We start from the raw sequence: 24348 nt of genomic DNA, 5'->3' as shown, positions 1-24348 counted from the left end.
TGTCATATGCAAAAATGTAGGCTGATTTTATCTTTATCAATAACTATTTTTCATAATAATGAAGTAAAATATTTACAAAATACCATGTATGTATATCCTGCAGTATTCATATACGCAAAAAAAGTGCTCAACATATTAAACTCCATGTCTTTTACTACAGTTCTCTTGTTCTTCTAATGGCTTTCTAGTGCTGCAGCTACTAAAAATTCTTCAGTAGATGTTAACTGGACCACCAATGCTAGGCTGATCTGCACGAGCAATCTTTCAAAACAGAACAATGTTTATATCAGAACATTCTTCACAAGTAGCTGCTTTTGACAAGGGTTTGTGTAATAAAAATTTTTTAAATGCTGAAATTTTCTTTGGGTCTTTTGGAATGTCTCCTCCAACTGCTGCGCAAATGTTTTTTTCCTGCCTGTACCTGCAAACTTTATAGTACTGTGAATGTTTATGCAAGGTTTGCTTCTTACAGGGATTCCTTTCACAGATACATGAATACCTACATGTAAAAGAAAATTCATTTTATTTAACTACTGACATTTATATAGATATCTGAATAAAAAGGGTAATTCCTATGTCATTTATCATGCTGGAATATAAATAATGCAACCTCCATTAAGAAAGTGCAACTTGCACCCTCTGGCAGGCAGCCCAGGCAGCTAAGGAGTTGGTGGTATGGCTTATGTCTTCTCTCCAGCCTACTTGAGCATACATGCATTGCTGAGGGTATAAATAGGAAACATAACTCTTCAGCACAGAAACTTTCTTGTTCAGGCAAAGATTGTATGTTAAGGTGCAAAGTACTTCTTTTTTTTTTTTCCTCAGTCCTTACTTAAACCCATGAAAACGTAACTGAGGAACTAGGTCTTAGTGTAGACTTTATGAAGCAGTTTTATGTGAAACACCTAAACTGATACTGTGCTTTTTATGTGAAAAGCATTTGGCAAACATTAATTGTTTAGTCCTCAGAAGATGAAAATGTGCACTTGTTATACTTTGCTACTTTATTGGGTCACTTTATTCTGCTTTATCAAAAACCAATAAATCATCCTCAAGAAGATGAGAGAAACAAGTAGCAGTCTAAATCCTAAAGAACTAAAGCATTCATTGAAAGTCTAACGCTGAAGGGTGGAAATGATAAAGTTGGCATTTTAGTACCCATTGTGGAAGTAGCTACTGTACTGAAGGGTTCCTGAAGATCTGGAAAGCTGAAGACATTTTGTCAAAACCACTTAGTGATGTTTAAAAGAAAAAGTTGGTTCTGATACTTCTCTAGACATCAATACAGTGTTGTGTTGTGTTCTGTGGCGAAGCCAACAAGCACCGGGTACATGCTGTAAAAAAAGGCTGAAGAGAATGGTGAGAGTTAGAAACCTACCTGAAATACAGAAGGATAGAAACAAAACAAAACAAACAAAAAAATAAGGCTCTCACTGCAAATTCATGAAGGGCAGTGCTTAGGTATATGTCAAGAGTAGGCCCGGTAAGGATTCTTCTTTCCATGGCAGTGAATTGTGGACTGCCAGACCTGAGAAATAAAAAATGACCAATGGGAAAATCATGAAGAATGAAAGGGAATAAAATGCAGGAGAGATTAACACAGATATACAGCTGAGAAAAGACAAAAAGTGATGGAAATAACTTACTGGACCCACATTATTACAGATAAGCAGGTGGAAAAAAATGCTATTGCTTATTAAAGTACAGCAGTTGTCCTACTGAAGCAAAGTTAAATATATATTTGAGAAAATCAATAGATAATTCATCCCTACTCAAAGAAAATTACCACGCTGAAGATGTTTTTCACATTCCGTGTGTCTCTCCTAATTCAAGACATTTAATTTCTGCCTTTGTAGTATCACTCAGCAGGCTACTGGTCAGGAGCTGCAAGAATAAGTCACTGGTATGCAGCTCCTTGCAGCAGATGGCTTCCAACAACAGCTTCGTTGGCTCAACTTTCCTCTCGTTTTTGAAGAGGAATTCTGTTGCTTGTTGCTTTGCAATCTGGATCCAAAGCTACTAAGTGACAGCGGGGATTCAGCAGCAGCTCCTACAATTCATTGTTGTCCGCGTGGAATCTGTTTAATTTCCAGCAGTGTGAAACAGGGATTAAAAATGCATCACTTGTTTTTGAAAACAGGAATTGGCAAACCTAATGTCTTGTAATCACATTAATCCAAACAACTGAGCTGATGCATTAGCGTAACCTTTATTTTATTATTTCTTCAAAATGGGTAAGCAGACTTGATTTAATACTTTTCTGTGCAGACGATCCTGTTTCTCCATATACAAGCTGGTTACTGAATATAGTTGAAACCAAACAACCACATCCCCTGCCCATGCCATACAATGGAGGATGTTGGGCACCGCTTGTGGACTACCTCCCAGAAACTATCACACCCCGGGGACCCCTTCATAGGTAAGCAGTTCCTCATTCTGATATTTCAGACAGCAAGGTGCTTCCTCTTACTGGTTGGCCAACACCATACCAAACTGTCCCACCAGTCAGAACATCTGAAAATCACTTGTCAGTTTTCTGCTGATTTCCTGTACTGATTCCTGCTGATGATCCCTGTGTTAAAATCAAAATGCAATGAAGGCTTGCAATACTACCAGATTTGTACCAGAATGTCTGTTTACAATGTAGGGCATCACTTTGTAATAAGAGTCAAACTGAAGAAATAAAGACAAAACAGAAGAGGAAAATCTGTCTTTCTGAAGCTTCTGTGGCTGTTATTCATAGCACATTTTTCCCCTTTATTTTTTATTCTAATGAGGTAATGCATATTCTGAATTTCCTCTTTTACATAATTTGTATTGACATTAACAGTGTTCTTTTCAGTAATGGGTACTTACCTGCTTAATACTGTAACTAAGTTACTTCAACATCAATCATATTGACAAATGCTGCACATTTGAGAATGTTGAGATTGTTTATTTCTTATGAAATATTAGTTGGCATCTTGCTCTTTTCTCGCCCCCAAGGGGTTTCAAACTGACCCTGTGATTCAATTTCCAGGTGCAATATTGCTGTCATCTTCATGACTGAGATGGTAGTGGACCACAGTGTAAGAGAAGACTGGGCCCTGCACCTCCCTTTGTTGCTACATGCTCTCTTTTTGGGTAAGACCAACAGAACAAAAGAGAAAGTATAAATGTACTCTAGTCCTTTTACTTTAGTTTTGATGAAGCTGTGGAGTTTTGTTTCTTATTACGATTTCTTTATTGTGATTTCCTAAAGAAAATAAAAAAATGGCCTGAGGCAGTTACAGCTTGTCAGTCTCAAAACTTTGAAGCTTGTGATTTTTTGGCCAATTCCACGCAAATTGGAGAGATTGGGTAGAAGTTTGAAGATGACTGACTTCCTAAAACACCTATAATAAATGTGGGGCCCGCCTGGTAGTAAGGCAGATGAAACTGATCTTTTGTACCTTGTGGTTTGTGATGGGCAGCTGGCCAGTCTGTATATATCTTACACGTGGACTACACACAAATGCCATCTCTTGCCTTTGCGAAAATATTACGTAAGAGAGCCAACATTAAAGTACTGCAGAGATAGTGAGGGTAGGACATGGATCACTGGAAAATAAGCTTCATTAATTTCACTGTTAATGGATTACTTCATCATCAGTGTTTTCCATTACATAAGTTTTCTGAGCTTAGAGGCACTCCTTTTTCCCCACTGCTATGTCTGTTCCTTATCGTAACAACTCAACCGGAGGTGGTATGTTCCTTATGTTCCTTATCCTAGCTCTTAATAGTATGAAAACTGCATAGCATAATTTTTTAGCACACAAGAGTATTTAGCATTATAGAGCCTACAAGAGCAACGGCTAGAAGCATGCTAGATGGGGCTTCTAGGATTGGTTTCAATAAGACATTTCACATGTATTCTTCAATTAAAAGTTCAATTCCCTTTTGTGGCTGCCCATACCATTTTTTTTACTTCTTTTTATGTTGGTGTGAACTTTTCAAGTGTAAGAGGGAGCTGAATAAGAAATGGCTAAGTGTATGAATCAAATCAATAACTATCAACTGATCAAACAACCTCTTTATTATGATTTATAACAAGTTACTGTAACTGGCATTTACATTTAGAAATTCTCAGAAGAAAAACTGAATAACTTAGGACAGGAATAGTATGTAGCAGGATGGCTACTTCAGTTAAAACAGCTATAAGGAGCCATCAGGGAGCCATGCAAATAAACAAATGCAGGAACACAGTTACAATATTAGTAATCCATTATAAAAATGTCTTTACTGATTTGCTTGTGCAATAATGTTTCAACATTACAGTATTTCATAAGGAACAAGTAGAAATTTGTGAATACCATTTGAGACAGTCCTTTGGCTAAGAACTCCCAATTCTCAAATGGGGGATTAAAGTTAAACGCAAAAGCAAAGCAATAGCCTCCGGGCTTCAAGTTCAGTTTCTAAAGAGCTGTTATACCTCCTTTGGAAAAAGTTTCTGTATTTTGTAGAAGAGCTCTGTCATGATGATGTACGGAAGTTATGCTAAACAAGTTAGTCACAGGCATGATAGTGACCGAAAAAGTAGTTCTGTTCTGTTGGAACGAGATCAGGCAGGTACATCTGACTGAAAACAAAACTGAAGATAATATGGTGACTACCTGGGGAGCCTGTAACCTGTATATCAGGAGTGGGACACTACTGTAGTGAACTAGTTTTGCAGTATGTGTGTTTGTTTAATAGGCTGTTGTATGGTGTGTAGTGCTGACAGTGAAGCAGCAGCAGACTGCTGGTGTGAACCTGCCTACATCAGTAGTGCTACATCAGAAAAGCAACACTGTTTAAAAACTCTTTTGCAACCATTGAGAGATGAGTTGATCAGCAAGACTACTTTCCTGTGAAAACCTGTCCATGTGACAGAAGTTTACCCTCTTGGACACTCTTCCAAGTGAGAGAAGGGGCCAGCACTGGAGAAGCACAAAGACTGAGCTGTCCATCTCACTTCAAAGTTAGCATACCTATGTCAATACTTGTATGTGATACTAGTGGTTAGATGGATTTCAGCCAGAAGTGCCAGTACAGAATTTATCTTCAGCTAAAAGAACTTGTTACATCCTTTTCACTCCTGAAAGTGTATGTTAAAGCAGGGTAGGATGGGATACCGGCAGGTGGAAGGAAATGGAAAAAGGATAATAGGAGCAGGGAACTCAAGAAGCAGGAAAAGGGACAGACCCATTGGCGGTGCTTCTTCTGGAGAAGGCTGTGGGCAGATGGGGCAAACTAAGAATCACGGGGTATCCAAAGACCTCATGAGAGAAGCCAAAGACACACACCTCAAACTATGGCACCATGAGGAGATGCATTTTTGCAGGCCAGGCAAGAAAACACAAGAAAACCCATGACTTTAAAGACCTGTTGGCTGCTGCCCCTTTGAATGAAGAAGGGGCTGCTTTTTAAAAAATATATCCTAAGAAGAGAGGAACTGAAGAAGAAAGCAATTCAAATTTCCAACACCTAAGTACAGAGAAGTATTTGTAAATGTCCTGAAAGATACTGAAAGAGAATTGAAAAAAAGCTTATTATCACACAGTGACGTTTGTTTTATGAAAATCTGTTCCCTTTATGTTGGTAACTTGGGATTTATTCAGGTTGTGTTAAAATCTGGGAGCACACAAACAAACAGCATTAGTGCTAAACTGATCAGGGTCTTTCAGTGCTCTACCTTCCATTTCAGTTCTGCACCCTGAGGTAGTGGCTCATTTCTCATGCTGTCTTTCTGGTAGCTGAAGTTCTTTTTCAAGGGATTTTGTCTGTCAGTTCCTTTCTTTATAAATCAGTATCTACCTCATACAGTTTGCACGAGTTTTAAAACTGATGTCTGTGCAGGAAAGCCAGATACTGAGTTAAGCAAGGTAGATACATCCACCACCAAGAATCTCTTATCTTTTGAGGTTTTCCAGCCCTGGCAAATTAATGCTTCAGTGAGACAGGATGCATAAAGGTATACTGCTACACATTGTTTTGAACCTCCTGTGTGGGACCTCAGCCTGGAAACTAAATATACACATGCATTTGAAGTAAAAACACTAGTAACTGTGTCCGGAAATACTGCATCTTTTGTTTGTTTGCACTGTTGCTATGACCTGCCTTGGAATTTTTGCTATCTCTGGAATGTGAACTTGTTTATTACTGCTTCATATTCAGAGATTGCTGTAACCTTTTCTTTTAGGTCTTGACCATTACCGCCCTGAGGTCTTTGAACACAGTAAAAAGTTACTGCTTCACCTTCTGATTGCATTATCTTGCAATAGCAACTATCAAGCCATTGCATCAGTGCTTCTTCAGACCAGAGAGATGAATGAGACCAAGACTCTGACAGTACAACCAGCGTACTTACCTGAATATCTTTACACAGGTAATAAAGCACAAGAGAACATTGCATTGTACTGAGAGCTTTTTCAAAGTAGAATGTCAAGGTTACTTTCCTAAGATATAACTGTCTTGATAAATTAAAGTAGTAAAGTGGCAAATCCAAACAGTTACCATAAACATTAATTCCATGAAAACTATCCTAGAGGTGCACCAAAATTATTATTAGATAACTTCTCCTGATAGTGAGAAAGCTATCTGCTGTAAGGCAAAATATATAATGTAGAATTTTAAACATCAATATGGCTATTAACTTCCGAACTTCCTCCACAGGGAGTAAGGACTGCTTTAAATGAGGGCAATCCATCCTCAACCTTAAAAAAATAATAATAATAATTCCAATACAGGAATACAGTAGCAATATGCAGCTCAGACTTTATATTCATAAGTTAAATTTTACATGTTATATACCCTCCTTTATACCACAGAAGCACTTCTTTTCTGTCCTGAAATCTGTTTCTGCTTTATGAGGCTTACTTCAGATCTCTGCTGAGATGGATGTTCTGTTAACTTCTAGCAATTTACCTGGTTTCAAGGGATTAGTTGGGAGCAGTTACTTGAAAGCAGCCAGCTAGAGTTACTGTTGCCATACTGTGTTATTAAAAGCAAGTTTACTGTTGAGATTTGAAGGAATCACAGGACCAGTGTAGAGTTATGGAGGTAGGATTAGTTGTCTGGGAGAGCGTGAGGAACTTTACAGTACAGTGACAAATGAAAAGCAAAGATTATCAAGTTAGTGGCGTTTCCATTGTTCTTTAGGAATACAGACAAAAGTAATAAATAGTTTGGATTTATATAGAATGTTGATAACATTATTATTCTTTTATGGGTTACAAAATTTTGATTTTAAAATAATGAGAAAAGAGAATTCAGGATACATATTTAAAATTAATAAATTAATTTGGCCTTTTTAGATTTCAGTCTGAATAAAATCTGTGCAAAATTTCCTCACACATGAATTTCCCTTCTGACTTGGGTACATCTCTTTTCCAACATGTCCATGAATTATTTAATACAGAATAAAATTCAGTAATAAGATATTACTGCTTTTCTGCCAAAATGAAGCACTCTTTTTATTCCTATCTCTGAAAGCATAATTGGTACTCTGTGTCTTGGCCTCTTGAGTCCAAAAAGATGTCAACACATTGTACTTGGATTCTTTTTTGATCAGCTAATATAGTCAAAGTGTGGGTGAGTAGCTGTTGCAAAGAATCCTACATAAAATACTTCAGCTCAGGTTCATTCCCCATACTGTCAGGCAACGAAATTAGGAGACTGACTCCTAACCTGCAACAAATAGCCCCTTCTGCTCCCCATCTTCTCACAAGGCCAATTTTTATGTACATGCGGCCTAAGATGACTAGCAATATAACCTTAAGAAAACAGGTCTTAGTATCTAAGTCCAGCTCTGAAGTTGCATGCAAGTTGCATGAAGTTGCATGCAAGTTTTTGATCCAGCAGAACTCTTACTCAGTTGTTTAACCTTAACAATGAAAATATTTAATAAGAGCAGCTCAGTGTTTACAGTTAAAGGTGTTGAACAGAGGCTTTAAGTGTTGTGTCTAGGTTTCCATTTAAAATTAAGGACAGCATCTTTGTCCTAAAAAGTCCATCTTACAGAGGGCTTTTTGGTGTCCCACTAGCCAAAAAAAATCTATCTTGACTATGATGTTCTTCATTTTACATTGGATTCTGCATACTTAAAAACATTACCATTTTCACTCCCGACGGTGTTTGAGGGCTGTTGCGTTCTGCAGGTTTCTCCTGTGTTTCCCCATAGAAGGTTTCTGCTGTTGAAGAGAGCTACTTGGTGGACACATTCATCTGTAACACTGGCCCAACAGCACATTCCGTCTTTATCTCCTCCCTTTCTGCTGGCAGGTGGCTTTGACTTTCTGCGGGAATACCAGTCGTCTCCGGTACCAGACTCCGGCCTGAGCTCCAGCTCCACCTCCTCCAGTATCAGTCTGGGAGGCAGCAGTGGAAATCTCCCACAGATTACACAAGAAGTTGAGGACATGGATACCGCTGCTGAAACAGATGAGAAAGCAAACAAGTTAATTGAGTTTCTGACAACCAGGTAATGGAGACAAGTAGTGGTTACGTTTGTACTCAAAATGCATGGTTTCAAGACTTCTCTTCAATTATCTGTAGCAACTTAAAAGACTCAAAGGAAAATGATGGAGATTTTATAGTAATTACAGACTCCCGTTCATTTTTTATTGATACCTATAGTAGTAGGTAGGAATTTAAAGCATTACAGTGTCAGGAACATGAGAAAAAATCCTGCCTGATAGCAATAAAATGTTTAATTGACTGATAGTATTATGTTCAACAGTGTGCTAATAGAAAAAGAGTTTTATTATCATACAAGTAGACAGGAGGTACACAGGGCATAGTGAAAGGCCGCGGTGAAACTAATATTAACTACTGACTACAGCTGGCAGATCCTAGACACAGTATCAAATTTAAACCCAGGGATTTGTTTATGCTGCTCTCTAAATGGCATAATGTGCAATTTATGTGAGATGTTTTGTAAAATAGAGCATAGGAATACTTATTTACTTTATCTTGCTCGTAAAACTCTGTTCGGTTGCATGTGTTCCAGGCTGTGGCCCTGGAAATATGTAATTGCATTTACAGTTTGCATGTTTTAACTGATTATATTTATTTCAGATAAAGCAATTTTGTACTTTGTTATGTATTTCTTTAAGGGCATTTGGTCCACTGTGGTGCCATGAAGATATCACACCTAAAAATCAGAACACCAAGAGTGCTGAGCAGCTTACTAATTTTCTGCGTCATGTTGTATCTGTGTTTAAAGATTCCAAGTCAGGTAGTAATTTTTTTTTTTGCTTCAATAACAAAGAAATATTCTTTCAAGGTCACACTGAATGTTTATCACTCTGATTTAGTAGATCTACTTATGCAGAAACACAATGTATTGTATGTCTTAAGAAGGTTGAATGACATATGAAATAATTGCCTTAAAAAAATCATGTTAGATTGGACTGCAGCTGAATGTTAAATCAAGCATTCCTTCACAGTTGTTGGAAAGCTTTTTGATTGATTGTTTACCAGTTAAAAACTCCTCTATGGCCTGTTGGTGAAATAGATTGCAGTTGCTAAGTAAATGTACTTTTGTTAATTGCTTCTGGCAATTAAATTTTAGTTTTAATTTATTATGTTTTTAGAACATAGGAAATGTACCAAGCATGTTTTGAATACTGACACAGACACTAATTAACAATCTACCAAGATCAAAGCAGACTGGAGAATCAGTATTTATATTAAAGATCTTATCCAAAGTCTACTGAAGCTACTAGGAAGACTTCTAATTCAGCTTGGCTTTAGGTCTGGGAGTGTTTAGAAGGTACTGCATTGCTGCCAGTAAGAATAGCGTGTGGCTTCCAAATTTGTCCAAGAATTGTCAAAAATTTGAAATCAGATGAAGAATTTAATTTTTTGCTGAACAAAACAGACCTTTCCAGACTCAGAGTTTTGGTTTTGCAAAGTTTATTTTCTTACATTCTGTATAAAATAAATGTAAAAAATGGGAAACTCTTCCCAAACAAGACATTTCTGCATCCCCATTTCTTACCGGGTTTTCAAGGTGCACTACAGTGTATGCCCTCCCCACAGAGTTGGTTCATTCAGTACATGATCCACAGCAAGGTCTACAATAACAACAAAAAATTGACGTACTATCCTTTTGCTTAGGTTTTCATTTGGAACAGCATCTGAGTGAAGTTGCTTTACAGACAGCTCTTTCAAGCTCTTCAAGACACTATGCAGGTCGCTCTTTCCAGATATTCAGGGCCCTAAAGCAGCCCCTTTCTGCACATGCATTGTCTGACCTCCTGTCAAGATTGGTGGAAGTTATTGGAGAGCATGGAGATGAGATTCAGGTATATATGTGTACAGAATGCTTTTTAGTACTGTTGATTTAAGGTATATTTAATTTAAAGTTGTGGTTTTAACAAGGATTTCTGGAGTGAAATGATGCAAGGCAGAATGTGGTCTTAAGAAAGGGTACCTATGAATTCACCAAACCTGTATGTACATTATCAAGGCCTTTCTCAGTGTTAAAATCTTATATAGTACTATAGAGAATACCTAGAAGACATTTAGTAATTGTTACTGAAAATTTAGTATTCGTGATGGTAATATTTTCCCTTTTCACATCATTAATTTGTGCTTAAGAAGCCCATCATCCTATCTGTTAATGTAATCTGACAACACAGAGTAGACTCCACCTCACTTCTCAAATGTTTACACATTTTAGAAAAAAGAAAGCCATACCATCCATAACAATACAAAACCTACACTAACCTAACTTGACCTAGTCCTCTCTCAGTGAACTGAGATTTTCATTCACTTCAGCTGAACAGACCGTTCAGAGCCTATTAAGAGATTCACGGCTTAAATAAAGAGAACTACTAGCTCTTAATAAGAAATAGACTGACATCACTTCCATATTTTAACTAGGTAATGGAACTGCCACAAGATGACAGTAATATTCTGTCACAATAGCTTGTGCAGAATTTAAATCAGTGACCTGCAAGTCAGAGGTTCTGTATGCCATTACCAGTCTCCTGATGAGACGTGCTCTTCTTGCATGCCTTCATAGATCATTCAGAGGCAGAAAATAAAACACTTCTAGTCACTTGACTAGTGACTTCTGATGTTCAGGATAATGGCACTAGTGTGAATGTTGTTCTAGTTTCAGGATAAATTATTTTCAGTAGATGACTTTGTTTCTTTTATGAACTGTATATTTTTGAATATTCACTATTTTAAGTATCTTTGTTGAAATGGCTAACCTCATGCATTGACAGGGGTATGTAATGGAAGCACTACTTACTTTGGAAGCTGCAGTGGATAATCTATCTGATTGTTTGAAGAACAGTGATCTTTTGACGGTGTTATCTCGGTAAGAGCCTGTTCCCCTTGCTATATCTTTTTTTCCAAATTTTCATAATACTAAGTACTGTTCTGTAATCTGACAGCATAAAATGATTTGATATGATTGGGATCATTCATAACCTTCATAGAACTCCTTCATAGAACTAGACTAAGAGCATATGTCTGCCAAATTTTGGAACAGTTGAAATAATGTTGATATAACTAATGGAACTTTCCAGTACATTGTAAATTCTGCCATGTTACCACTTGGATATAATTTATTTAAACATCCTTGAAAAATATTGTCTTTTTCACACTTTGCATTTTTGTACTGTATTCTTGAAAATATATCTACAAAAGATGATGTTTTAGAGTATAGATTTCATACATCTTTTCATTCTCAAATGAAGTAACAACAAGTAAATGAAATACTCCTCAACAAGCAAAAGTTCTCAGTTAAACTAGAGTGATTTTTTTTCCCATATATAGATAACTCATTGATTTTGCCAGAGGTCTAGACCATCTTTATGAGATCCTAGGCCTTAAAGTAGACCTTTACACATGAAGGGAAATTTCAGACTCCTTCCATAACACAGCTGTTGACACTACTGAGGGGAAATTGAATGTCTATCCAACTCCTAATAGCAAGAACTGAATGGGGAATGTATTTAGAAAAGTTACTGTAAGTTACCAAGTTCTACACACAGGATAAAAACCATAGCAACTATCATGTGATGTCTGAAGCTAGCAGGCAGGATGCTGTGTACTATACTACAAAGGCAGAGCACAGGTATTGCCTTGTGATAGAGGTGAGGAAATACAGCTTCCGCTTTCTAGTCTAAGAGCTATTCATCCTTCCTCAGTGCACATTTCAGGAAAAAACAAGATGGAGCAAAAAGGAAGAAACACTCCAGAAGGCAGTGGGATGCAATATTCTTTACCCTAACACTGCTGATTCCATAAAATCCTCCTCAAAGATTATAAACAGTACGGACCTACAGTATTATGAGTTGGGAATAGAGACAGGGAGTCAGGAATTAGCTGTTCTCCAGCACAAATTTCCCTTTTATGTATCAACGCAGCTGGTTCATCTGTACAGATAATTGATAGTAATTGTCTAGACTATCCCATGAGGCATAAATCACTAGAATTGAAAATCCTCTGCTTTCTATAAACTATTTTAAAGAGATACTAGGATTCAGGCAGGGGAATGCAATAACAACAAGGTTTCTGAAGGACCTCTACTAGCAAGGGAAGTGTAGGCAACCACAGGACAGGTCTCTTGAAGGTAGTGTGAGTTATTTGTCGTTCTGCTAAAGATACACTGTTTTTAATTCCCACAGTTCTTCACATTGGTCCATAAACCATTGTACATTTTGCCTACATGCTGTTCAGGTTTCTCCACTGATGAGGGCATTTTTAAGTACAACACTGCCATTTCATACCGGCACTTCCACAAGTCACTTCACAGCTCTCCTATCTGTGTCTCCTATCCCCTTGTCATTCAGACCTACCGAGACTGTAGGCTATCCCGCTATGGTTTGGTGCAGCACCACAGGAATCTCACTTCAGTCACATCTGTGGGCACTTCTGGAATAAAAAGACAGGAGGCATTAGAGAGTTTGATGTTTTACTTTTCCTGTTTAAATATTTATTTACATTTTGATAAATACCTGACCTGCATCCAATATGTACAAGTTTCAAGCAGTGGATTCAGACATTACAATATATGCTCTATGTTTTGGGCTCAGTTCATCTTCACCAGATCTAACATCAAGCACCAAGCTGACGGCAAACCGGAAGAGCACGGGACAGCTGAATGTGAATCCTGCTAGCGGTAACACAGCCACTGCCGAACGAAGCAGGCACCAGAGGAGCTTCTCTGTACCCAAAAAGTTTGGAGATGTGGACAAATGCTCGGATCCACCCCGCAGTGCCACACTAGACAGAATCCAGGCATGCACACAACAAGGCCTCTCCTCTAAAACGAGAAGTTCATCTTCTCTAAAGGACAGTCTCACTGACCCATCCCATATTAACAATCCAACCAACCTACTGGCCACCATCTTCTGGGTTGCCGTGGCTTTGATGGAATCTGATTTTGAGTTTGAGTATCTGATGGCATTGAGGTTACTGAACAAACTTCTGGCTCATTTGCCACTGGATAAAGCTGAAAACCGAGAGAAGTTAGAGAAGCTGCAGGGGCAGTTGAAGTGGGCAGACTTCTCGGGACTTCAGCAGCTACTCCTGAAAGGATTCACCTCCCTTACTACCACCGATCTCACACTACAGCTCTTCAGTTTGCTGACACCAGTGTCTCGAATATCCATGGTGGATTCCTCTCAAGCTATAGGTAAAACCAGTATACGTCTCATTCTCACCATTTCTATTGCTTTGATGTTTGATGGCAGACCTCTTTAGGCTACTTGCATAAAACCAAAAATGGCACTTTGTCTTTTAATATATAATAATCTAGTCTTGCTTTGGGTTCAGTTTGCTTTTTAAAATTTCATAGCAACATAACATGTTTCTGAAAAGTGAATCTATTGCACAGTAAGTTTTGGAGGAGAAAAGTCATGTATTATTTAACATTTCACCTTTAGGGCTCAGCAGCATATACACTTTCTGAGTGCTGATAAAGTAACTGTGTGCAAAGAGATACTGACAATTTTTATAACCTACATTTTGGCCCCTTTTTCCATTGAATTATTTTCAGAATATTGCAGATTATTTGATTTTAAATGAGCTTCATGGGATTTTCATAGGATTTTTAATTAGAACTTCATGGGATTTTTCTTAGAAGTGTATATATTGAAAACTCCTGTATGCTTTTTAGAGTAACTACAATAGCACAGTAATGAGTGAGAAGGAGAGAGTCCTGGGTTATAAGGAAGTAAGTTAACATTCTAAAATTCTAAATTATTTAGTTGAGCTTGTGACCACTTCGTAATTATATTTCTTGAAGAGAGTTTCTGTACTATTCCAGATTTTTGTTCTTCTTTCTGTCAGAAACATAGATGTTAAGACAATTCTGCAGGCCTCACAACTAAGTCATAACAAGCTTAGACACAAAGTAAGGAGACAAATGCAATGAACAGCCTGTTCTTCTCTAAGCACCCATGTGGTGCATATGTTCCAGACTTTGGCTGGGCAATTCACACATGGGCTGTGAAGGTACCATCTGGAGGTACTTTCTTCTTTTCACCAAGTATAGAGGAAGACTAAGGAAATTTTGTTCCTAACTTAGGCCACGTATTTAATTACATGAAACCAAAGGATGTGAGTAGTTAGAATATTATTTTCGTGTGTTCAGATTATTTCCAAAAAAAACTGATTATGTCTGGTTACCATTACTTGATTTCTAAGTTCTCAGCTCCCACCTGATCTGGAGCAGCTTTTGTTACAGCTCTTCATAACAGCCACTGCCTGCAGTTCATCGACTTGAGCCAGCTGCAAGTTGCAGAAGAGAGCTGAATCCCAGCTCCTCAGAGCCTTTACACCGATGACAGTGGCTGGCACTTGGTGCAGGAGTCAACTGCTAGCTTCAAAGACATTCATTTGAGAAATTTCATCTGAGCATTTATATCAGAATTTTGATTCAATGGTATTATTACTAACTTCAACAGTGTGAAACAATGAAAGCTACGTGTGACACCCTAACCAAAACTGTTTTGTGTTTATCAATACTCACTGGATTTCTTTATATGTTTTAGCAGCAGTAATCAAAATGCCACCAGTTAAAACTGTCAGTAAGCCCATTAAGTGGAAAAGATAAAAATACACTCTAGTCAGAATAAAGCATATATTTTTGTGAGATACTTTATTCTGTAAATAAATACCTGTTTCTGTGGTATTATTTCTAGAAATGGGTTCATGTTTTATGGCAGTACTGGTACCTAACTCATAGACTGGGTTTTCAAATTAAGGCCTCTTTTATGAAGGATGTGGTGTGGCCACTGGTGTAAACAATTTGACAAAGTCTGAGTCTATGTGTAATGTAATATTGAAACTGTTAATCTCCCATAAAATACCATCTTAAAGATCTCTGCGGATGTTACCATCGGGAATATCCGTTTTGTTCTTTATTTTCCCGTTCCAGGGTTTCCACTGAATGTTTTGTGTCTCCTGCCTCATTTAATTCAGCATTTTGACAGCCCAAACCAATTTTGTAAAGATGTAGCTGAAAGGATTGCACAGGTATCAAAATTACTTACTGTTTTGTATATCCACAGACCTTTAAAATGCAGTTGTTTTGTTCTTAACATGTGTTGACATTTTTATTTAATTAGGTTTGTTTGGAGGAAAAGAACCCCAAGCTATCAAATCTTGCACATGTCATGACCCTTTATAAAACACACAGCTATACAAGGGACTGTGCTACCTGGGTAAATGTGGTCTGCCGCTACCTTCATGAAGCATTTGCTGATATTACTTTGAGTATGGTTACGTATTTGGCCGAGGTAAGTTTTCAAAGAATTTTTGCTGTTTTAACTCCTCTGTTGTCTAATGACCCAAAGAGATGAAGTGTTGGACATTACAGGGAGCTCTGTGTAGCTGCTATTTTTAATGAAAATTAAAGAGCAGAAATTTGCAGAAAGAAACAGAATTGCTGTTAGAAAGTAATGCTTCTAATAGCCAGGCTCTCTGCCAAAGGAGCTAAGAAAACGATGCAGGCATCTCTGATACTGACTATCCACACATTTTCAGAGCCTGAGAGGCCGGGCTGAGCACCCACACTCAGACTTCAGAACAAGCTTGGCCCTGCTGCCATTAGCCACAGTTCCTCACCATGTTTGCAGGTGTGGGCTATAAGAAACAGTCATGTTAGATCTTGACTGATGGTGAAAGCCATGACTGTTCTGTAAGACACCAAAACAGGACCTTGAGGTTTTCCTGTCTGTTTTTAGGCTCAGAGACTCTGAAGAACTATTAGCTCTTCAAACAGGACAACTCTGATTCCTCTGGAATCAAGCATTTTATTCATAGGAAAACTTGTATTTCTAATTTAAAAACGCTGTAAAAATTGAGGACTAAACTCTTTCTCCGTTGCCTTCCCAGAATTAGGAAAGAACCTTTCCCCTTTTTTTTTTCCTTGAAGTGCTGTGTGCACAGTTCTTGACACCTCTGAAAAGGCCATTGAATGTGATCTTGCTCCATCCAAATAGGCGCACGTGTAAGGAGAATCTTCATTTGCACTTTCCCCTTGTTGCAGATTGGCACAAGGCTACTATACAAACAGCATGTCAGGCAGGTTTTGACCATAATTAAGGCACATTCCTCACATAACACCATCATCACAGGATGACAGCACAGTAGGCATAACTTCCTTCCTCTGTATTTACATTGACTGCAGCTGTGCTGAGTCACATCTGGGGAGTATTTATTTGTATGGGTGTAGGGTAGCTGCCAGTCTGGTGGAGGAGCAAGGGACAAGAAACGATGTTGTTTGGCCTGCTGTGGCCCTGAAAAGGGTTTTCCAGACCTGCTGCCAGATTTGGGAGGGCTAAGGCAGCAACTCTTTCAATGAACAGCAGACAACCCAGGCAACTTAAATTCTGAGTTAGCTCCTGCTTCAGGAAAGGGACAGACTTAGCTAACAGAGTGTGGAACCCTAGACCCAGAAAAGCCCTGGACAGTTACCATACCCAAGAGAGGAATCCACAATTTTTCAAAACAGTTTGTGTAAACACAAGTCAAAGACTGAGAATAGTTATGATTTTATTTTGTAAATGCAGTGGAAGGTCTTTGTACTCAAACTCCCTGATCCAAATGATGTGTTATCTAAATTCCATCTTGCTGCTGGTTGCGTTACTTCTGGTAGCAAAAGAATTCTTATTGTTCTAAATGCATTTCAAATGTGTTGTTTCTTCATTACACTGTAATGCTCTTTCTCATGAGATATTCATGATGTATTCAAATATACACTTGCACTATCAAGAACCACATACACTAATGAGAGAAAATAAAAACTGGCAAAGTCCACAAATGTTTAAAGTTTAAGGGGCAAGAGCAGTTTAAGCCAAAGGATTCTGTTGACAACAAATCTATACAAGCTGGAATGGAAATTAGAAGCTTTCAGAGATGAAGTTCCTAGGACAGCTTTCTACACAGCAGTAGAGACAAAAATCCCACTATTTCCCAAGAACTCCTTTTCCTTTTACAGAAGTGATTATCTGATACAACAGCCTCTATCAGAGAACACAGAATTTCTTCCTCTCATCCAGCAAGTTTCTTCCTGTCCTTTATTCCCACACTTAAATTGTATACCAGCTGATGTGCTGGGTAATATAAAGTTATTTACAAGGACAGACTCAAGACTGTAATGGAACAAAAGAAAAAGACTATAATTCTGCTTCGAAGAACAATTGCTAAGCACATTTATCTCTCAGTAAAAGTATCCATGGACTGGAGCTGCTTGCCATGTAATACCTTTAATTTAAAATGTCTTGCTATCTTTTTCCAGAGGAATAGGTAAACTATAGTGAATTCTGTCTATTGTGCTAATAGTGAAGTTTATGTACTTTGTTCTATGAATCACTAATTACTGCTTCTTTTTACCCATGAAAGAAATCAGAAGATACTTAGTGGGATTACATTGTCTGCCCAACCTGAGCAGTTCATTTCAGCATGAAGCATTATCATTCAATAAAAAGAGAAGTCTTGTCATTTGGGCCACGGAGGGCATCTAGTAAATTGCTGGTGTCCACTTGGGTAACAGCTGACATTTTTCCCTAATGGAGGATTAATGACACAAGCCACTGTACTTTTTTTTTTTTTTAGAATTAATTGTTTTCTAGATCTTCATACTTGTAGTAACCAGAGTAACCAATGGTAGAAGAATGTTTTGTTCACCTGAATGGAAAGATAGATTCTAATCTTGGAGCTTCTGGTAAACTCCAGCAGTAACATTTGACTGCCTCTGAAACGTGTGGGGAGGGGCAGTACCTGTCACCTATGAAAGAATTTGCTACCTTCCAGGAAGTTTTCAGTTAATTCACACCTTCCAGGAAGTTTTCAGTTAATTCACACACGTGCAAATATAGCATGTCTGTCTGTATGCCTCCTGAATTACTGTCATGTATCTGTTAGAGCACAGTTGCATTTCCAAGGCACATTGCAGTAGTCCAGGATATACATTCAGGTGTTCCAAAATTCCGGGATTTAGATCAAGCCATTCCTTGTATTAGCATCTACAGTAAGAGAACCCAGGGACTCCATCTCCTCCTTAACAGAAAATGTTTGGCAGTTACAGCCAGTGAGCACTGGCAGTGAACTATATTTGGATGAATATATATTGATGGCTGAATAGTAGCAGTTCTGTTTCTTCACTTGTTTTCTTTTTTTTTTTTTTTTCCATGACTTTCAGCAAAGATAGAAATAAAAAGATACTCCCCTGTTTTTATTGGGTGTGGTTTCCCAGTCACAGTGTAAGTCTTACCTGCTGGTTTACTTAACTGCTGAATCTGTTTTCTGGATAAGTTAGGGCAAGCATATATAAAATGTATGTTTCATTATCAAAACAGACTGGCATTTGGCTCCCAGTTTAAAGCTCTACTTTCATTTCACACTTTTATCATTGTTGCTTGTAAAATGATTATAAAATGCTATTGCAAAATCAGTGGGTGAAGAGAGATACATCATACAAATGGTATTCATAAGACTAGTAGCTTTTTCCTTAAGGGGAAATGCCTCAAAATTTCATTGTATCCACATTTCTTTTTAACAGCTGCTAGAAAAGGGCCTTCCCAGCATGCAGCAGTCCCTCCTGCAGATGATCTACAGTCTTCTCAGTTACATGGACCTGTCAGCTATCCCTGTGAAACAGTTTAATGTGGAAGTGCTAAAAACTATTGAAAAATATGTACAGGTAAATACCATATCTTCTTTATATTAAAATTTAATATTTAATAAGTTGTTTTCTTTCTAAGAATTTAGGACAAGGTTAGCAGGGAGGACTGAGACTATCCACTGAGATATCAAATTTATAAACATCCTAATGCCTAATAGGCTCTGTGTCTCCAGATAAGGCGCTCAGCTGTGTTCACTCTGTAGGAAGGTTTAGGCTGTGGCTATACTGATTCAGGAAGCAAGCTTAATAGCAGGCAGACCACTTTTTAATTATTAGCATGAGGCACTTACCTTCAGAGGTGAGTATAAGCATTTACTTTCAGAGACTTCTGCACCAAACTCTTGGTAAGTGGTAAAAACACATCTCTACTAGGAATTCACAGCTATAAAGTGCCTGTGTCAAGTGAGTTTTTCAGTTAAACAGGTGGGGAATCTGAAATGGCCCCCATATTCCCAATGATCAAAGCGTTCAGGTGGGAAATTTTAAATTCTTCATCTGCCAAATTGGCAGCTCTCCTGCTTTGCAGGCTAATCCCCTAACCTGAGGCAAGGGGTTTGGTCTCTCCTGTTGAAATTATTCTGGAAGTATATATACCTCGTCACTGGCCAAGAGAGAGAAAGAATAGTATTGTTCCAAATCCATATTTTTATTATGTATCAAAAAAATGTCTGTAAAGTGTAAATGATTTTGAATGTGTAAATCTTTAATTTGCTGATTAAATATACCTATTTCTAGAGCATTCACTGGAGAGAAGCTTTGAATATCCTGAAGTTGGTAGTTTCTCGTTCTGCCAGTTTAGTCTTACCATCATATCAACACAGTGATCTTTCAAAAATGGAAATACATCGAGTGTGGAACAGTGCTTCCAAGGAGCTACCAGGGAAGACTTTAGAGTTTCATTTTGATATTTCAGAGGTACTATTTCTAATTCTGCTACTTAAGACCTTACTTCTGTCACTTGTTAATTCCTAAAATGTGTTGTAGCTTCTTAAGAAAGTAGAAAACTTGTGAAAGAAAGGAAAGCTATAAAATGAAAAATCTCTTAAATTCTCAGTGCACGCTGACATACATAGTGATATTTTTAGTCACTGGAGGGTTTTTTCCATATTTGCATTGGATTATTTTATTTTTTTGAAGGAATTTTTAGTTGTGTTTAAAAGTCCCTGGTAGAAAAGCTATGTTGCAGTTACACCAAATGTAATATGTAAATACACTATGTGTATAATATATCTCCCCCAAGCATTTTATACTTGGACGCCAACATTTGCTGTCCCTTAAGGCAGTACTGCCTGGCTTCTGACTGAACTCTTTTACAGCAGTGTTTATCCTGCAAATCCTATACACCTTTTAACTGTATAGAACTGGTCCTGTTGACTTTAATGGGCAATTCACTCTGTTTATAGTTATGTACTTGCATGATTGCTCACAGCATTATGGAATTTATAGAGATAATAGTGAGACTTTGGGTTAAAAGGAAATAAGAACATAAAAAGGCATCTTGTACTATTGTTTCAAAGGCCTTCTTCTTGTTGTTTAATGTATGGTGGAGTCACAGTCCCTGGAGGTGTTTAAGGAAAGGTTGGACGTGGTGCTTAGGGAAATGGTTTAGTGGGTGACTTAGGGAAATGGTGTAGTGGGTGATATTGGTGGTAGGGGGACAGTTGGACCAGGTGATTGTACAAGTCTTTCCCGACCTCCGTGATTCTATGTAGAAACGTGGGGGAAAAAAATGGGGGAACAGAGGGGCAAGAAATCTGGATTTGAAATAAATTTCATAAGCTTTCTGGTTTTGTTGTTGGGGTTGTGTGTGGTTTTGGCTGCTTCCTATGTTATGAACTATTTTGTCAGTTGTTTTGAATGTTAGCTATTAGGAAACAGAATCACTCACTACTAGGTATGGTAATAGCCACTGTGATTTCACAGTGGAAAATAACATACATATAAACTGATGTGAAATTTGTGAACCCCTTATTTCTCCTATGCTTGTGATCTTCATAGTAATCTTTTCCTGCAACTTAAGTAGCAGGCCGCATTGTAAGTTCACCCAGGAGCATTGTGTTAATAAATAATTACTCTCTATTTAAGACTCCAATTATTGGGAGGCGATATGATGAGCTGCAAAGTTCTTCTGGACGAGATGGTAAACCTAGGGCAATGGCTGTCACCCGAAGCACTTCTTCAACCTCATCAGGATCTAACTCCAATGTCCTTGTTCCTGTGAGCTGGAAGAGACCACAGTACTCTCAGGTAAACTCTTTAAAGTAGCACACAATTTATTTACAAGTTGCACCTGGAGCAATTGAATTACCATACACTGGGCTCCAGACCGGCTGTGGACTGGCAGCACAAGCATCTGATTGTGTGTGCTGAATTATCTTTCTCTTAGACTCAGAAATGGACTGCTGTGTTTGTTTTCTAATACAGTCTTCTTTAAACTGTAGTAAATGCATCTAAGACCTCAGTGTCACATTTAGCTAAAACTAACAGGTGAGTCCAGGTGTTAACAAGGAGAGCAGATAGCAAGTGCAATTTTTTAACTGTTGTTTTCTTGGGAAATAGATAAAAAGAACTCCTTGGAACAGTTATCCTAAAAACAATGTTTGATTACATCCTTGATTTTTTCATTAGCTGCCAGTTAAAATAAAACCATGAAGAATAACTGTATTTATTTTCTTCTTTTTTATATATACGTAGCAGATTATATAGGAGTGACTCAGCCTCCAATTCTGCAAAACATAATTATGTATGTGCTTAATTTTAAGGTTCTGATCTGTCCTTTTGAAGTAATCCACAGGTTCTAATGTTTTCTTATTATGCTCAATAGAATTAATAGGCTAATTTTAAAATAATGAGCACCAAAATAATTAACAGCTATTTTTATTTTTCCTTGTATGCTCAGTTGCTCTGAAAACAACCCTGTGAGCATTGAATAACTAATTCTTTGGCTGGTTCCTTCTAATTAAAAATTGTAATGTATGTTGGTAGCCACCAGGAGAATGAGTGCTTTAAAAAAAAATGCTAACTTGAGAAACATCTTATCTTCTAGAAAAGGACAAAGGAAAAGCTGGTACATGTCCTTTCTCTGTGTGGTCAGGAAGTTGGGCTGAGTAAAAACCCTTCAGTAAGTAGCCTTGTATTGGCCCTTTCTGTATTTCATTGTGCCCAAAACTTTAAACGTAAACTCTATTTCCCAGTGTTGTTGACCCGATTTGTGTAATTTAATATCCCATTACAGTCATTCTGATTTACTCTGGTCTATGTTGCATTTCTCACCATAAGTGGGTAAATGGCTCTCCCACATAAAGATTATTTACTTACAGAGCTACATGCTTTTTTTCTGTGTCAGATGTGATGTTACAGGCTTTATGTATGACAGCTCAGTGGGTAGAGAGTAATCTGTGGTATTACCAGTCTAAAGCCTTTATAGAGTACAGAATTAAAACTGAGGTGGAATCTGATTTTTCTATTTGATACTAGTTGTAACCGTACTCTTTAAAAATTAATATTGTCTGGTGCTAGGAAATAGGCAATAGATCATCCAAAGTAGGAAGTTCTAGAAATAATTATTAAATATTCTCTACAGAGAAATGAAAACTTCTGAATTATTTTGAATATTACTTATATAACATTTGTATTATGGCGCAAGATGGAGGCCACTGCATCTTCACAACTAAATTGCACATATAATTATTTTTAGTAAGAAAGGAAAAATTATAGCATGTTGTGTTTTCTAATTGTGACATATTTTTGAACGTCGTTTTTAACTAGAAGCTTTTTGATGAACTTATCTCATCCCTTTGACAGTATTTGCTTTGCAAAATCCTCTGAATTTTGTTCTTGTAAATGTATACAAACATCCAGGCAACATCCATCTGCAGCCATTAGGAGGTAGCTGTAACATTCTTGGACACGTTCCTGCAGTATGAAGTTGTTTCTTTGTACAAGTTTAATCTGAAGGCACCTGTCCAACATAAATAATAAAGAGTGTTCTAAAAATACTCAGTGGAGGAATTAGGTGTGTACTGGAAATACAGTCTTCCGAATAACCAATTACAGCTTTTAGGAAGAAACAACCAGAGAGAACAGTTTGTTACAAGAGACATCCTTTGAATTGTAGGTGATTTTTTCTTCCTGTGGTGACTTGGATCTGATTGAGCACCAGACAAGCTTGGTGTCCTCAGAAGACGGAGCAAGGGAGCAAGAGAACATGGATGATTCAAACAGTGAACAACAATTCAGAGTCTTTAGGGACTTTGACTTCCTAGATGTTGAACTGGAAGATGGGGAGGTACAGTATATTTTCTCTGAAACAGCTCTTTTATTAAAACAGTTTAATATTCTTTTGTACTACAGACTGTACTCTTCTTATAACATAAAACTAACTGTTTAACTATAAACTTTACTTTGAGTTGAGATTATTTATAAAGTTCACTTAACGTTTACTTCAGTAGCATAACAGTAACAGGCTACCACACCCTTCCTTTCTGAATCAACTTTAGGAAACACTGCAAAACTGTTACTGGAAGATAAAGCCTCTGTTCTAATACCTTTTAAGTGACTTCACTCTCAAGTGAATTTACTTTAAATACAGTTTTTAAATATCTGAATTATTAATAAAAATATATTTGCAGATTTTTTTTAAAAAAAATGTAATTTGTTCCAAATCTGTTGGTTTGTGAGTAACCTCCAAAATATGAATTCAGGCCTTCAGGCTGTTGTTAGTCTTACAAATGCTGATGAAATCACTAATGCTTGGAGAGAGGTAACTTCTCTACTTAGGTATCAGTGATTTCATGATTTCATGCAGGAGCAGAACCCTGGGGGCCCAGATCAAGTCTTGACAGCTCAGCTCATCTTTAACTGAAACTGATGAAGGGAAAAGTTGAAGAAATGCTAAAATTTGGGGGGCTGCACTCTTTAACTTTTTTTTGTTTCAAATTTGGAGCACTTCTTTCTGTTTGGGTGCCAAACAAGTCTTAACAATTTTGTTGCTATTTAAATGTTCAGAAATTGTTAGCTCTCTTGATGAGTGCAAATGCTCATCAAATCTGTCAGTTTAATCAATACTCTTATCATAAACTGGGCTAAGTTTTAAAAGTGAATTCTCCCAGGCATCGCTCTTAACCCTGATCATAACACATGTACAGGAAGAAATAATCAGTTTTTCCCCTTAGTAGAATTACAGTAGTAATATT

At 37.5% G+C, this 24348-nt stretch overlaps 1 protein-coding gene across 11 annotated transcripts in view; it reads left to right on the top strand.

The window, feature by feature from the left end:
* The window catches only part of FRY (FRY microtubule binding protein), a 235655-nt gene that overhangs the window by 179899 nt on the left and 31408 nt on the right, over positions 1–24348 (top strand). For all 11 annotated transcript variants that reach the window (XM_035324770.1, XM_035324776.1, XM_035324719.1 and 8 more), the window contains 15 exons: positions 2269–2419; positions 3020–3123; positions 6200–6385; positions 8281–8479; positions 9114–9235; positions 10120–10307; positions 11238–11332; positions 13056–13657; positions 15404–15501; positions 15594–15764; positions 19031–19171; positions 19889–20068; positions 21239–21400; positions 22200–22274; positions 23271–23441. In XM_035324770.1, coding sequence (XP_035180661.1) covers positions 2269–2419; positions 3020–3123; positions 6200–6385; positions 8281–8479; positions 9114–9235; positions 10120–10307; positions 11238–11332; positions 13056–13657; positions 15404–15501; positions 15594–15764; positions 19031–19171; positions 19889–20068; positions 21239–21400; positions 22200–22274; positions 23271–23441 — 2645 coding nt within the window. The remainder of the gene's footprint in view (positions 1–2268; positions 2420–3019; positions 3124–6199; positions 6386–8280; positions 8480–9113; positions 9236–10119; positions 10308–11237; positions 11333–13055; positions 13658–15403; positions 15502–15593; positions 15765–19030; positions 19172–19888; positions 20069–21238; positions 21401–22199; positions 22275–23270; positions 23442–24348) is intronic.

The sequence above is a fragment of the Oxyura jamaicensis genome, chromosome 1, assembly GCF_011077185.1.
Source record: "Oxyura jamaicensis isolate SHBP4307 breed ruddy duck chromosome 1, BPBGC_Ojam_1.0, whole genome shotgun sequence".
Lineage (NCBI taxonomy): Eukaryota > Metazoa > Chordata > Aves > Anseriformes > Anatidae > Oxyura > Oxyura jamaicensis.
Note: the sequence above shows the minus strand (reverse complement) of the source record. Positions and strands in the feature narration are given on the sequence as shown.